At 40.0% G+C, this 14,073-nt stretch overlaps 2 protein-coding genes across 2 annotated transcripts in view; both read right to left on the bottom strand.

Moving 5' to 3' along the window:
- si:ch211-196i2.1 (collagen alpha-1(I) chain) overlaps positions 1-8,638 on the bottom strand; it is an 86,760-nt gene extending 78,122 nt beyond the window's left edge. Inside the window, exon 1 of the mRNA XM_061061175.1 lies at positions 8,270-8,638. Coding sequence (XP_060917158.1) covers positions 8,270-8,399 — 130 coding nt within the window. The 5' untranslated portion in view covers positions 8,400-8,638. The remainder of the gene's footprint in view (positions 1-8,269) is intronic.
- A 1,536-nt stretch (positions 8,639-10,174) lies between these two features.
- Positions 10,175-14,073, bottom strand: part of cacna1bb (calcium channel, voltage-dependent, N type, alpha 1B subunit, b) — a 154,661-nt gene continuing 150,762 nt past the window's right edge. Inside the window, exons 45-46 of the mRNA XM_061061635.1 lie at positions 13,536-13,738; positions 10,175-13,279 (exon numbers count right to left, since the gene is read on the bottom strand). Of these exons, the coding sequence (XP_060917618.1) occupies positions 12,716-13,279; positions 13,536-13,738 (767 nt within the window). The 3' untranslated portion in view covers positions 10,175-12,715. The remainder of the gene's footprint in view (positions 13,280-13,535; positions 13,739-14,073) is intronic.

Raw genomic sequence — 14,073 nt, 5'->3', positions numbered from 1 at the left:
ACTTTCACTGACAATCCTTTTCATCCTTGTAGAGATGTTGTTCAGAGTGGCACAGGTTCAATGCAGGCCATGAGTAAAGAAAGAAAGCATTTGGTCCCCAGAAACAAATCCCCCAGGGCTGTCAAAGCATGAGCAGTCTGCAAAAAAATGTGAGCAGTGAAGGGGAAAAACCTTACAGAGCCCAGATTTCAAAACAAATCAATCACATTACAGTAAACAAAAGCTTAACGGGTCGAACGGGTCGTGACAGACAGCGGCTGATGGAAGTGTAAAGGTGACAGCATGGTTCACCCCCAGAAAAGCAAAGAAGAAAAAAGAAAGGAAACTAAACTAATTGAGTCTCTCCCTCTGGCTGTCCCATGTCTGATCTGCTCCATTTCTGTTAGTCATAACAGAGTTGTCACATCAGGACCTGCATCAGTCAAGTTCAGCCAAACCAATAAAGATAAGCATCAGCACAGTCTTCACCAAGCAGGACGTTTATGAACATGTCAAGGGCTATTCATTTCAACTATCACGGTGAGGTGATTTAATGAAAGGTGAGTTAATGAAATCCAAACGTCAGTGTCTGAAGAGACCAAAACGTCTATCAAACCAAATCCTGATGTGTGCCCTTACGCCACTGAAATAGAGTGTAGTCCCTAGACAAATAACTCACATAAAAGACTCATACTCACTGTTGCAAACTATTTCTGGGCCAAACACAGCGCTCTGTAACCGAGTTTGAGTGGATTGTCAGCAACCGACTTCAGCAGGTAACATTACTAATGTGAAGCTACTGATTGTTGTCACCATCAGCTGCTACCTGCATGATGGCAGACAGAGTGAGAGTGAATAGAGAAAAAAACTGTTCTAAATATGCCAAGCATTGTTTTTTTTGCATTTCCTTAAAAGGCTCAACTCAAAATTTCAATGCTTCTCTTTTTTTCACATCGGGTGTGTGAGCCTACCGCTCTTCTCCCTCTCCAGTCTACACCAACAACTGCACCTCAGGGGACCCTTCTGTGAAACTGCTCCAGTTTGCAGACGACACCACCATCATCTGTCTCATACAGGACAGATATGAGTCTGCTTACAGACGGGATGTGCATGAATGGCATACTAAACACTGCTGGGACAGCCATCACTACCCTGTTTATTTGACCATGCAGGGTACCACTGGCGTCACACTGGGTCGATGAAAATGCAGACGGTTTAAGAAACAGTGTGTCAGTATGTACCAGTGACTGTATGTGTGCCTGTTCTTTAAGGTAAGAAAGGAGAATGTGTGGAAAGATCAGGAATTAAGTGTGAGAGAGTGTTTTTGTCTCTCCTTGGTATGAAACAACATTGCATCACCTGGCATCTATTTTGTGGAACACAACCATATTAAGGCAGTTACACATGTCACAGCTGCAGCAGTTAAAACTGGCCTTCTGGCTCTACCATGACTTCTTTAATGATGAATTACAATAATATGATAGTTTTTATGTGTCCCTTGGCGGCCTATGGTTGCCAAATAAAGTCAGACCCTGCTATGAGACACCAATCTGCACCAGGTTTAGGTCTGCACGCCTGCCAGGATTGAAGACACAGAGCCAAACTCATGCCAAGTTACTTCACTGAACCCTCAGCTGACCCTTAGTCTGGAGACGGCCAGAAAGTTTCTACCTTGATGTGCAGTTCAGCATAACAAAAACACACACAGCATATCACAAAGGCAAATATAACATAGCCATAGCATTGCACTATTTCAGAGGAAAAAGTTCCTCTTTATGTTACTGCTTAACATGTACCATGAGATAGAAACATCTAGGAGAGTTATCCACATCATTGTTAACGATGGAAAATACCATTATGATCTTTAGATTGACACTTTTATACTGAAGTTTTAGATACATAATTAAAGATAAATTAACATGTGCGTCAGAGTTTAGACTAGTTACACATTCATTACTAGATAAAAAATAAAGCATCATCTATCACCAGCAGGGGTCCATACATGGTTTGCTAGCTGTAGCTGTTCTGTAAATAAACAGTGTGGCAGGTAATACCTGTGAACCAGGTGCTCATTGTCACCATCAGCTTTTATTCAACACCAAAAGACAGGTGTTCAACATTTGTGAGCTGCGTAGAAACTAACGATCTACACTAAGAATGGGCACATTACAGTGTGTCAACACCACTCGAAGTGGAACCACAAACAGCATCATTTGGGACAAAACAGACAGATCGTTTAATGGGCATTTCCACATAAACTTGTCTTTGTGTTCTTCTGGCTGTAATGTGTCTGCAGGCTTTTTGTTGTGGCCGAGTGATTAAAGACACATTGAGAAACAACACTACATGTACATAGTGGTCACTGAGGTAACGCTTTAAATGTTTAAAAAAAAGGCTTTTCTTTTATCCATCTTTAACATAGAACATCTGAAGAACTTTGTCTGAACAGTATCAGCCCCCTCTATCTGCCATCTGGATCCAGTTGGATTTCAGAAGAGGAAGGAGGTTCTGGCCCAACATGTGGTCTGCACCTAGCCCTCTCCACCCGCCTTTGTTCACACAAAGCTAACCACAAGCTGTAACCCACTCCACACCCAGAACCAGAACGATGACCCTGTGCATATTCTAGGGAATGTTGCACAACGCACGTCATGGCATGTGGGCCTCTGTCTGGTTAAAGCTGGCTAATGGGCTCCAGATCAGCGCTCACCAAGCACTAAGGCCTAAGATCACATTTCATTGGATGCAGATGCCTGGTTATGGATCTGGCATTATATTGGCAATGACATCATGAGCAAACCTGCTAGAGGAGCATGAGTCCCTTCAGTGACATAGGGTTTTGCTTTTGATCTGGTTTTGTATTGAGGGTTTGGTGATGGGACATAAGAGATGTAGAGGAACAAAATGAACTTGAATGACAACAATGCTCCTTTTAGACTGTTACATAAAAGTAAATGAATGCCTGCTAGATTCCTGTAATACATTTCAAACATTGCTTATTAATCTGATAACTGCATGGTAGATAGACAAACACTCTTAGACCCGTCAAAGATGCAAAAAGAAAAGTGAAACACTACTTAGCATTTAAAATGTAGAGGTATCATTGCTGCTGTGTCCATTCCTTAAATGAAGGAAACGATGGAACAAAGTAAGGTAAGAGGGTCACTAGACACATTGGGATCAATCCTCATTTTTTAAGATGCCTTTAGTGGACTTCAAACAATGATGTGATATTTTCTAGACGGTGCACTGCAGGAAATCTTGGTCATTAAAAATGTCAACGGTTCCTCATCCTGAGAGCAGGATTACACTTTGTTTATAGATCAGGTATGTGTCCATTGTGTAGACATTAAAGAAAGGTCAAAGGGTCACCAGAAAAATTATTATTCCGTAACTTGGGACAATGACTACAACATTTTTGTGGGAAACAATAAGAGATTTTGTTAATCAAATACTTTCTGTCTTTGATTGAATATTTTTAATTATCATGGAAAACTCTGAAGGCTGTCCCATCATCGACATATTAGACTACTGAGAACTCCACTGTACCATTCTGTCCATCACTGATAACGCCAGAAAAGCCTGCACACGTTAACGATGTTTACAATGCCTCACACACAATAAATGCTTGCAGTCACTGTATGTACAGGACTGACTGGCCGGAGAAGCCACATGAGTCTGAACCTCTTGCTCAGCAGCTCGCTCTCTCCCTCTCCCTAACACACTTGGGCAGGTATGCAGCTAATAATGAAGTGACTGTCTGACAACTTAATGAAACGACCAACACTGTACTAAACTTAAGCACACATACCATTTTATCTGCCTAGGGACTGTATTGAGCTGATACTCGTGCAAGCTAACGCTAACGCACTGGTGGTTTGAGCCAACGATGTGCTAGCATACGTTGTAAGTGGGTAGTTTAATAAGCATGAGCTAGCGAATGCCAATGTTAACCAAACTAAATCATCAACAATGGAGGGAGTTTTTGTTAGGCGGTAGCTTCTCAAAAAGTGTTCAGTTGATTTCTGACACAAGATGTGATTTCATTGTTGAGTGACTGATCCAGTGACACCCTGATAAGGAAAAATAAATAAAACATGTAACAACACCTTATGATGGAATTTTTATAACTCTCTCATCAAAATGATGGACAGCAACGTGTGAGGAAACTTCTGGAATCAATTTGTGCAATCATTTGCATTTTATTAAATGCCTCATGGATTTGAGAAGTCTATGAAATTTAACATTAGGGCCTTGGAAATGATGAGTGTTTCTTGAGGGAAACATTTATGTGCCATTAAAATGTCAAGGATTCATCTGGAGCATAACTATGCTAAGACAATGACATGGGAATCTGTTTATTATAAGACCTAATGTTCAAGTGGAAAAAAATACTGGGCCCTTGGCAATGATGACCTCGGAGAAATGGTCAGTTGTTACCAGAAACACTAGAAATGATCGTCTATGGACCATATATACAGAACAATGAGGAAATCCAATCATTTTATTTTTAAGTTAACCAGTTATTTACTCCACTGATTGTTTTGACCTTAAATCAAACATGATTAATGGCATTAACTCAGTCATTTGATTAAGAAAAAACGCTGAATGTTGACGATGAACTATTTATCTAATCGTTACGGCTCTGCTCAGAACAGCAACCCACCTATATGTCGTCATGAATAATGATTTGCGGAGCATCATCCCTATTGAATATCTTACTGGTAGTTTTCTGATATCTTCTGTGGGGTTTCTATGAAACAGACAAAACTTTTTTGAAGTTGGAAATTCAAGAACACTTCAATGTCAGCTGTGAAATGTATGCCTGAAAACATTTTTGAAATTGATTACACCTTCATCTGTGAAACAAGGCCTCTCTAAATGTGCTAAGTGGTTGAGACACATAAGAGGACTACACCTACACTCTCACACAGGAGGTCAGGAAGGTTAGTCAGCAATTTCCACTTCTGAAGAAAGTGCTGGGTTTGCAGTAAGGTGAGTGGACGGGTGAAACAGTATGGAGACACTCCGACACAGGAACACCCCTTTTAAGCATCACAGAATTCCTGGTACAGCTAACAGCTGTTCTGCATACTGTGCTCCAGAGATACCTATCTCAAAGGGTCAGAGGCTGCAGTAAGCTATTCCTGACATATGGGAGTCACATATCACAGCTCGATATGGCTGACTGGAAGGATGGAAGTATGGATGAATGGATGGAAAATGACAGCAAGACGGAATTCAGCTCACAATACAAGCAGACTATTTTGAAAATCATCCTGAAATCATTTACTAATTCTAAAGGACTAATACGAGTAATCATATGTAGAACACAAGTTCATCAGTTCAAAACTAATTTATATATATGTTGCTCTGTCAATGGGGGTCATTTGAATAAATATGTTGCATGCATTTTCTACTGAGAAGAATTAAAAGAGGAGATTGATCGTCATGAGAACATGAATGGGGTCGGACATTTTTTTTCTGGAATCTCAGAGTCTCAGAAAGTTTGAACATTAAAGCAGATTAAATTGATGTTTTCAACTGTTTTTTTTAAATTTAAAACACAGTTAATTTGTAGTGTGAAATTGACTTAAAATGCATGTTAACTTTTAGTCTGAGAAACCTGCATTATTGTTAAAGACCAGTAGGGGGCAACTCCCCTCATTGTAAAAATAAGTTAAATTGAATGCAGGTGTAATAGAAAATGACTCCATTGGTTAATCATCACAGTATAAACTTCCTGAAGAGTTTATCGTCTTCATAGCTAGTTTATAGTCAAGCAAATAAAGCATGATGTTCTTTTTGTAAGTCCTAGTCAAATTTAGAGCAAATTAAACAATAACGAAGGTTATGTTTAATGGCTTGGATATCCTCCTGGTTTGATAAAAGTAGGACACCAGATCAAATTCTAATGACAAACAGCAGGTCGGTAACATGGGCCAACACAGAATGTGCACAATCATATTAGTAGCATTAAAGAAAAAAAATGCAGTCCTTGCAGACTTTTACATCAACTGTTAAGCTAATCATTTTATCTCTTTGTTTGTTTTCCTTTAAGTGTCGTCAGCCTGTTTGAATCCATGTAGAACATAAAGGCTCTACAGATATTGTAAAATGTCTGGTCTGTGTGTTGTAAGGTATTGGTTAACTCATGGGAAAATGTCCCCACTGTGGCATTTCTAATCTGCAGAAAATCTGCAGAAATCACAAATTCTTCAATGTGCACAGAGTATGTCTGAAAGGGGGCAAGACTTAACTCTGGAAACATAGGAAAACACTAATAAACACAAGAAGATTATTACAGCAGCATTACATAACCCTCAGACTACTCTGTGATATTCCACAAAAGTTTGCACAAGGCTTCGATGCTCTGCCATGTACAGTCACTCTCTGAAAACACACAATGGAAACATTCAACAGGCTGCGTTCAATCAACACGCTGCTGGTTTCATCTGTCACCTCAGAGGTCTAATCCAAACTCTCAGCCAGTCCCCTGCTATCTGACATTTCTGTTTGTGCTCTAACATACAGATGATAGCTATGAGACATGTGATAAAACCCAAACTGAAACATAAACAATGTGTGACGTTGTGGAATCCAGACGTGACATACTCGGGCGCCTGGCACAGCGCCAATCTCAGATCAATTTCAACAGGTCATGGATGAATTTATAACAACCACAGGAACACGATGTAAGCCGAGAACATGTGCAGCGCTGTCACTGTATAAACAGAGCTAATAAAACAAATAAAGTCCACATGCTGATCACACAATACATGTGCTCGTGAAAAGTTGTTAGTAACTAAGTGTACCTGGCAGAGTAAAAGCATTGTATGCCATTTAATAACGCTGCATAAGGTTTGGCTTCAGCTCTCACATGTGTTTCATGCAACTAAAGACATTTTGTGAGCATGAGGTAATCAGGAAGTCAAATATCTCTCCTGAGCAGATTCAATTAAATATCGTAATCAATTAGATCCATCTCTCTGAAACGTGGAAGTTCCTTTTGAAGACATCAGAACCGCACGTCTAGACTTAAAGTCATCAACAGAGATGATTTAACATGTGATTTACAGGATTTACAACGCCAAGTACGTAGTCTTAAAATATTGATTTATGTATAGCAGCATGATTAGACATGGAAGGCTGTTTATCGTGTACATTTCTTGAAGCATTTTACTGAACAAGTTTCAAATAAATGAAACACCTCAGAATTTGATTTAAGTGCCTGGAATTTATGAAGAGACTAATTGATGTTGAAAGAATATCAGTCGGCTGCTAATTTGAATAACAACTGATCTCCTTATTAGTGTCCTTAATTAGTGTTTGTTATACTTTGAGAAGTGGTTAAAAGTAATTGGAGGGAAAAGCCATCAAATCTGATTGGCATGTAGTGAAAAGAGCTGAAGCCTTATTGATTCCTTGTGGTCTGGATTGAGACTTCACATCTGGCCAAACAAAGTTATCCACTCAGTCTACAAGTGTTTTTGGTTATAAGATGAAAAATAAAAAGAGACTTAGAGCAGCCGAGTTGGACTGAAGCTGCCGAGTGTTGCAGGAGAGGCTGTTGAGAGGTGGGAGAGTGTCATCTGGACACAAATGGCTCTGAACAAATGATGTAATGAGCTCCAGCTGAGAGAGTCTGACTTATACACCAGCCTGCTCCAGTGATTCATTGTTTAACAGTCTTCAAATGTGATGCTGCTCTGTAATTAAAGTACAAGCAAATCTGGTGGTATGGGGGATTCACAATTAACAAAGGATATAGTAGAGTTACGTTTGACATTAGAAATGCATCATTTCGGGTTTATGTTGCATACACATAAATAAAGTTAAATAAAAAAATTCAAGTAGATTTAGATTATTTTATAATAGTAGAAATCATTTTCGCAAGAAAGGGTAAAATAGTTTAAAACTTAACTTGATTTTATACTCCCCAAAAAAATTACCATAAAGTTATTGAGCAGTTTAAAGCATGCAAACAACAGATAATTTAGCTTTGTGCTAAATTGACACAACTATCTTGGAAAGTCTAGCTAAAAAATAAAAAGTGGTCTTTTTTGCATTAAAGAGTGAGACTTTCAGCCATTGTTGGGTTATAAATGTGAAACCGGAGAATACTGACACACACCTGATAACAACAATTGTGTCGTTTACGTTTGACTGCAGTAAACCAAATTACTGTAGTTATAAGTTATTTGTGTCAAAATCCTGTTCGTTAAAAAAAGCATGCTAATATTATGACCCAGCCGTTAAGGCTGCGCAGGTCACGTGTATCACCTCTTACCTGTGCTCAACATCCCGGAGCCGGACTCGCCTCCAAAATCCACTGCTGCGTCTTCAGGTGAGGCGGTGGTCGACGTTAAGAGCCCGGTAAGGCAGAGGCAAACTGTCCAATTCAACAGCCAGCAGAACATCTTCCCGGTTTAATTAAACACCTGTCTAATTATGGTTAAAAAACATGAAAACAAAACGAGCCAAACTGTGCTGCTGACTGAACACAAAACCAGTTCAAATGTGGTTTTCATTCACCATAAGTCAAGTGGAGTAGCATAGTTGAGCTTTCACTTCACTCTAGACTTTAAACTTGGACACAAACTTGACTTCTCATCCTTCTATTCACCTCTCCTCCTCCTCTTCCTCGGGCAGCAGCAGCCAGCTCTCTCCTCCTGCAGCTTCGTCACATCTTTGGGGCGCCAATGGAGCTCAAACAGGCCCCGCCCCTTTCTTCTAATGTCAACCAATTAAAATCCCGCATGGCCTCCGCCCGTTTTGTTTTGGAGCGTGTCTGTAACTAATTTACACATTTTTCAGTTCTAATTTGAAAGATTGGTACATTTTCTAGGCATTAAAGACACATTTGGACCCTTCATCACTACATACATACCAGGACTGGTTATACTGCAACATGCTGCAGTTAAATGACCAATGTGGAGTCGCATAGAGCCTTAAAATTCACTGACTGGTATCACATGAAAGCTCAGTGTAAAAAAAAAACAATGTGAAATTTATGGCACAGGTTACAGTAAGTACTGGTCATAAGTAGGTCAGTGTAGTGCATACTGTTGGTGTTTGCATATTTCACAGGATTACAGTATTACACAAGCAAATTCTACTGTAGGCCTACTGTACTTCTCTATGCCTATGGCTACTTCCTCTTCCACTTACAGTCTTTCCTTTTACTATTACAGCCCAACAAAATCTGCAAAAAAGCACTGTGCTCATGTATCAACAGGTAAGAAATAAAATACAAAAAATATACATCATGTTGTTGGTCAGCTGATTAATCCTAGTCCATTATTGTCCTATTAAAACAACTATCAAGGGAAAATCTTCTTGTTGTAACACTTTTCTATGTTCATCAGTAAGTCACTTACTTTCTGTTTGCAGTGTGGAGGCCAGTTTGAGTAATGTTTGCTGAAAGCAGCTTCTTACTCAGTGCATTAAAAATCCTATTAGAGCATGGCATAGTGAACCAAAAATAAAAAGCTAAAGAGTGAGCTGAAAAATTTTATAAAAATCATCACTAGTTGCAACCAATTTCTCATAGTTCTCCAGGTAGATATGCATCCTGTGTTAAGAATATCAATATCACATATGCTTTATTATGACTGACAAGATCAGGATTTTGTCAGTGGTGCAGTGGTAAACGCTTTTGCCTAACAGTGAGAAGGTTCCTGGTTCTCCGGGTACTCCGGCTTCCTCCAACAGTCCAAAGACATGATCATTAGGTTAATTAGTGACTCTAAAATTACCCGTGGCTGGTTGTCTGTCTCTATATGTGATCTCTGAGATTGACCAACAGGGTGTACCCCGCCTAATGACAGCTTGGGCGGGATCAGCTCCAGCCCCCCTGTGACCCAAAAAGGGCAATGGATATGGATGGATCACAAAGCTACCAAAAGCCATGGAAGATACTTTTTTAAAAAAATGTGCAGGCTAACTTTACAGTATGTTGTTGTATTGATTGATTGCCTCTATTTTAGCTACTTCAGTAATGTTTTCCTGCTTCCCATGTAGATTTATAGTATGTGACCTACAGTGAAATGTAAAAAAGAAAAAAAACACAATTAGTACATATCTAAACAATACGATCTACAGTAGATCACCTCTAATACAAGAAGGTGACTGGACAAATGGCTATCACAACCAAAAGTCTAATCACAATGCAGTCTCCAGGGATCGGCATCTGTTGATTTCATAACCATACCTCTTTATTTAAGGACTTATATTCATACAAAATCTGTAGGTACAGTCCAAATGACTGTGGGAGAGACAGTCAAGTAACAGATCAGGCAGCAAAGGATTCAACCACTCCAGAACCTCTTCTCCAAAAAAGAAAGCGTCTTTTGCCACTTTGGTGGTTCTGTGATAAAATGTTCAAACTTTGTTTTTCTTTTCTTCACCTGAAACAGAAACACTTTGATTTTTAGATCATCTGAAAATACAACCAGGAAACAAATAGTACAAGTCGTGGACTGAATGAAGTCAAATAATGCCTCTCTTTGTTTTGTTTTTTTTGCACATGCACATTTTCATTTCAGAACATGCAATCAGGACATGGCCAGAGGGGGCAGTCAAGAGTCAAACTGTCAAAAGAAACATGGCAGGATGTTCAGTAAGGGCTCATTAGAGGTCTGAAAACACAAATCTCTTCTTCTGTATAGCAACTTACACATTTAAAGCCAACAATGTCACTAGCAGTCTATTATGTAGCACATAACCGTCTTACACAATAGATTGCATAGCCACGCCTACTGTTAGACCTTACAGATGTGAAGTTAAAGATGTCTTCTTTTAGATGATGCATCAAATAGATTGCACATATATGAGACAACAGGGAGGTAAAATAAAGCACAAAGAAACAATCAGACTTGGATCAAATAATATTTTAGAATAATTTACATGGTTATAAACTTTCATAGAGTTAAGCACCAAGAGAGCTTTAACCAAGGAGCCACATATTCTGATCTTATCTGTAACCTTAACTCCTCATTATTTCTTTAAAAGGAATCCTCAATACTGAGCCAGAAATACTTGTTTTAACTGGAAACTTAATAACCTTGTGTGTACAGTTTTAAAAACCATTAAAATTGTTTAAAAATAGAAGTTGACCCAAGTCTGAAAAGAACACAGTTTTATATTTTGGGTGGTTCAGTCTGGGTAGGCGTCATGCAGTCAACTAGCCAACCTTTAAAAATGCCCTGTGATTCACAAGTATCAGCTTTGATATCATGTTGTGCCTCAGTGTGTGTTGTCAGTTAACTGTACATCATATAATACATTTACAATTTACACAGCTTCATACATTTTTATGTAAAATTTGGTCGCAGTCACACTAAAGCCTGAATCTGGAGATTTTCCAGAGGGTAAAGCTACAGGGCAGATGAAGTGTCGTCTTGTTGCATAGCCCTACTTGAAGTCAACAGTCTGCAGCAACAACACAGCTCTTTATTGTACCTGTGAATTCACAAACAGGTAGCCTCACCTACAAACCGTCACACAATACTGCTCTCAGAGGAAAGAGATAAGGAAACCCATGACACTTGGGGATATATGGCAGAGATGAAATGTCTTCTGAACGCATGAAGAGGCGAGTGGTTCTGAATATGGACTGTTTTGTTGATAAGAAATAAAAGAATGGCACTTTTCTCCACTCAGAGACCATTTCTACCAACTAGCTGGCAGTATATTTGAAAGAGAAAGGCAAATTCTTATCACACATCCTTAAAAGTACAGACACAATTTCTTTTGACAAGTACAAGACCCTGGCATGCACTACATTGCTTACTTTGGATCTCAGGTTCTGACTCACCTACAACAAGATTCAGTACAAAAACCTTTTTTTTTTTTGCATTCTGTTCATTTTACCAGATCCAAACTTTGTTCTTTATACGTTTTACATACTTACATCCTATATTCAAGTCCATCTAACAGGATACATCTTGGAAAACGAGGCACTTAGTATTCAGCCACTTAACTTCATAAAAGAGATTTCTTGTCCCTATTTGCACTCTAAAATTTATATGTGGTACAATTTACAAGAAAAAGCTTATCATGATGAACTTAACCCTTAACCTGTTCTCTCCCATCTGGTGTTAACTTTTGTCTTTCTGTTAAAATGGCAGAACAATAATTTGCTTTGCTAATGACCGTCCTGGTCAGACTTCGGTGATAATCCCAAAGTGATGGCTGAAAAAAAATGGCTGAAAAAAAAAAAAAAAAAGAGGAAAATATTTTGGTGATAGCATTAATTTGATCAAGTTAATATTGGACCACATGAACATGATGAAACATATAAAAATAAAACTTGTGTTGTGAGCAGCCATATTAATAGCAGGAACGAGGCATTCAGATCAGTCTGAAGCTAAGTAACTAGCTTCACATAGGAGATTTTGTCTTTTGTCTTCTGCTTCAACACTGATTTTACTGGCAAAGGCAAAATACTTAAGGGTCTTCACTTGTGCTATAATTTCAGTGCAAGTAAAGGGGGTAGAAAAAGTGATCAGTGTTTTTTCTTAAAGACTTTGTTGTATAAAAAAGAAGAGTAGGACTACTAATCTGGAATGATTTCTGATCCCCGTTTACAGCACGTTCCACTGGCTCTTGATCCATTTTTTTCTTCTGGATAAATCCTCTGTCTTCGTATCAGCTCATTGGACCTGACACAAGCGCTCAACAACACTGATAAGCTTTACCGTTTTTTGGCTTTGGCTAACAGCTTTCTGCCATGTTAGCACCAATCGTCTTCATCCCTCTCCCTGAGACTGCCTGTTCCTCGGCCCCCGGGCCCAGACGCAGAGTTCACCCCGAGGGTGAAGTGGTACCCATTAGGCACCGGCCCCGCCCGGCCCTGCATGGCGGACGCAGTGACAGGTGTGGCTGCAGTTCCCTGTGAAGCTGAGGCTGTGGTGGAGGCAGTAGTTCTGGCAGAGCGTCCCCCTTCAAAACTGCTCACAGTGTCCTGGAAGTCCTCTGAATCCCCCGCCTGTTGAGAAGCAGCATGCTGCTGCCGGGTTAAATTCGGGTCCGAACCGATGCGAGTGATCGGTAACTGGGACTCTTCAAGGCCCCCAAGTAAACGATCATGCTCCGAAAGGCCACGGCTGAAGCGAGTCTGATGCCCCGTTGTAGAGGTGCTGGCACCTGATTGGAAAGGCGAGGAGTAGGCGGTCTTATAGGCCACAGCAGGGCGAGGTGTGAGGGGGGTCTGTGGGAGCTGCCTGCGACTGCGGCCTGGAGTGCTCGAACCAGAGGGAAGCGTTACAGGGCCGGATTTACCCACAGTGCTACCATGCTGGGGAAACAAATACATGAATATACAGCAAAGACAGAAAAGTCAAAAACATTTATAATGGACAGACTGGAGATTCTTTTCTATCCTGACTCAATCTTGTGATTCAAGAGCTTAATGAATCTTTCAACTCTTCCAATCCTCCTAATTAAGGCTAGAGTCAGCACTTATCTTTACGGTTAATGATTTTCTATCTTTTCAATACTTTGACAGGATATTCAAAACAAGCCTTGAAGTCACTTTTTGACAGGTCATTTACCTGGCCCTCTCCGGGAGATGTGGACCGACTTGGACCCGCTGACTTGGCGTGACACTGCTCCCCGCTGCCGTATCGCTCACAGGAGTAGTAGCGCTGCTTCTCTCCTGCTGACGAGTGATGCCTCCTCTCATGAGGCCGGCTGCGGTCACGCTCCCTCGCTCGCTCTCTGGACAGACCTTCTGCTGAAGGGTCGGTGAATGAATCTTAAAGAGGGGGAGGACGAGGGAAAACATTTTAAGTTCACTGTTCGGCTGGTAGTTAACCATCTAATCCTTTGTTTTAAATGTAGAAAAAAATGAAATAGTTAATCCAAATTTGACTGTATAGAAATGTAAAGAACACCACCCCGCTGCATGACCTGTATTAGTGAATTACACTACTTTTGTTCTCTTACAAAGAATGAGAATATTAGCAATATATTCACACATTTAACCATTAACGGGTTAATGTCCAGACATATTGTGCACTTAATATGGGGGGTAAGGGTATTTGGTGACTCAGCTAAACGGACCTGTCCTACAGTAACTTAAGTCCAAAT

The sequence above is a fragment of the Labrus mixtus genome, chromosome 17 (assembly GCF_963584025.1).
Source record: "Labrus mixtus chromosome 17, fLabMix1.1, whole genome shotgun sequence".
Classification (NCBI taxonomy): Eukaryota; Metazoa; Chordata; class Actinopteri; order Labriformes; family Labridae; genus Labrus; species Labrus mixtus.
This window is presented reverse-complemented; position numbering and strand designations above follow the sequence as displayed.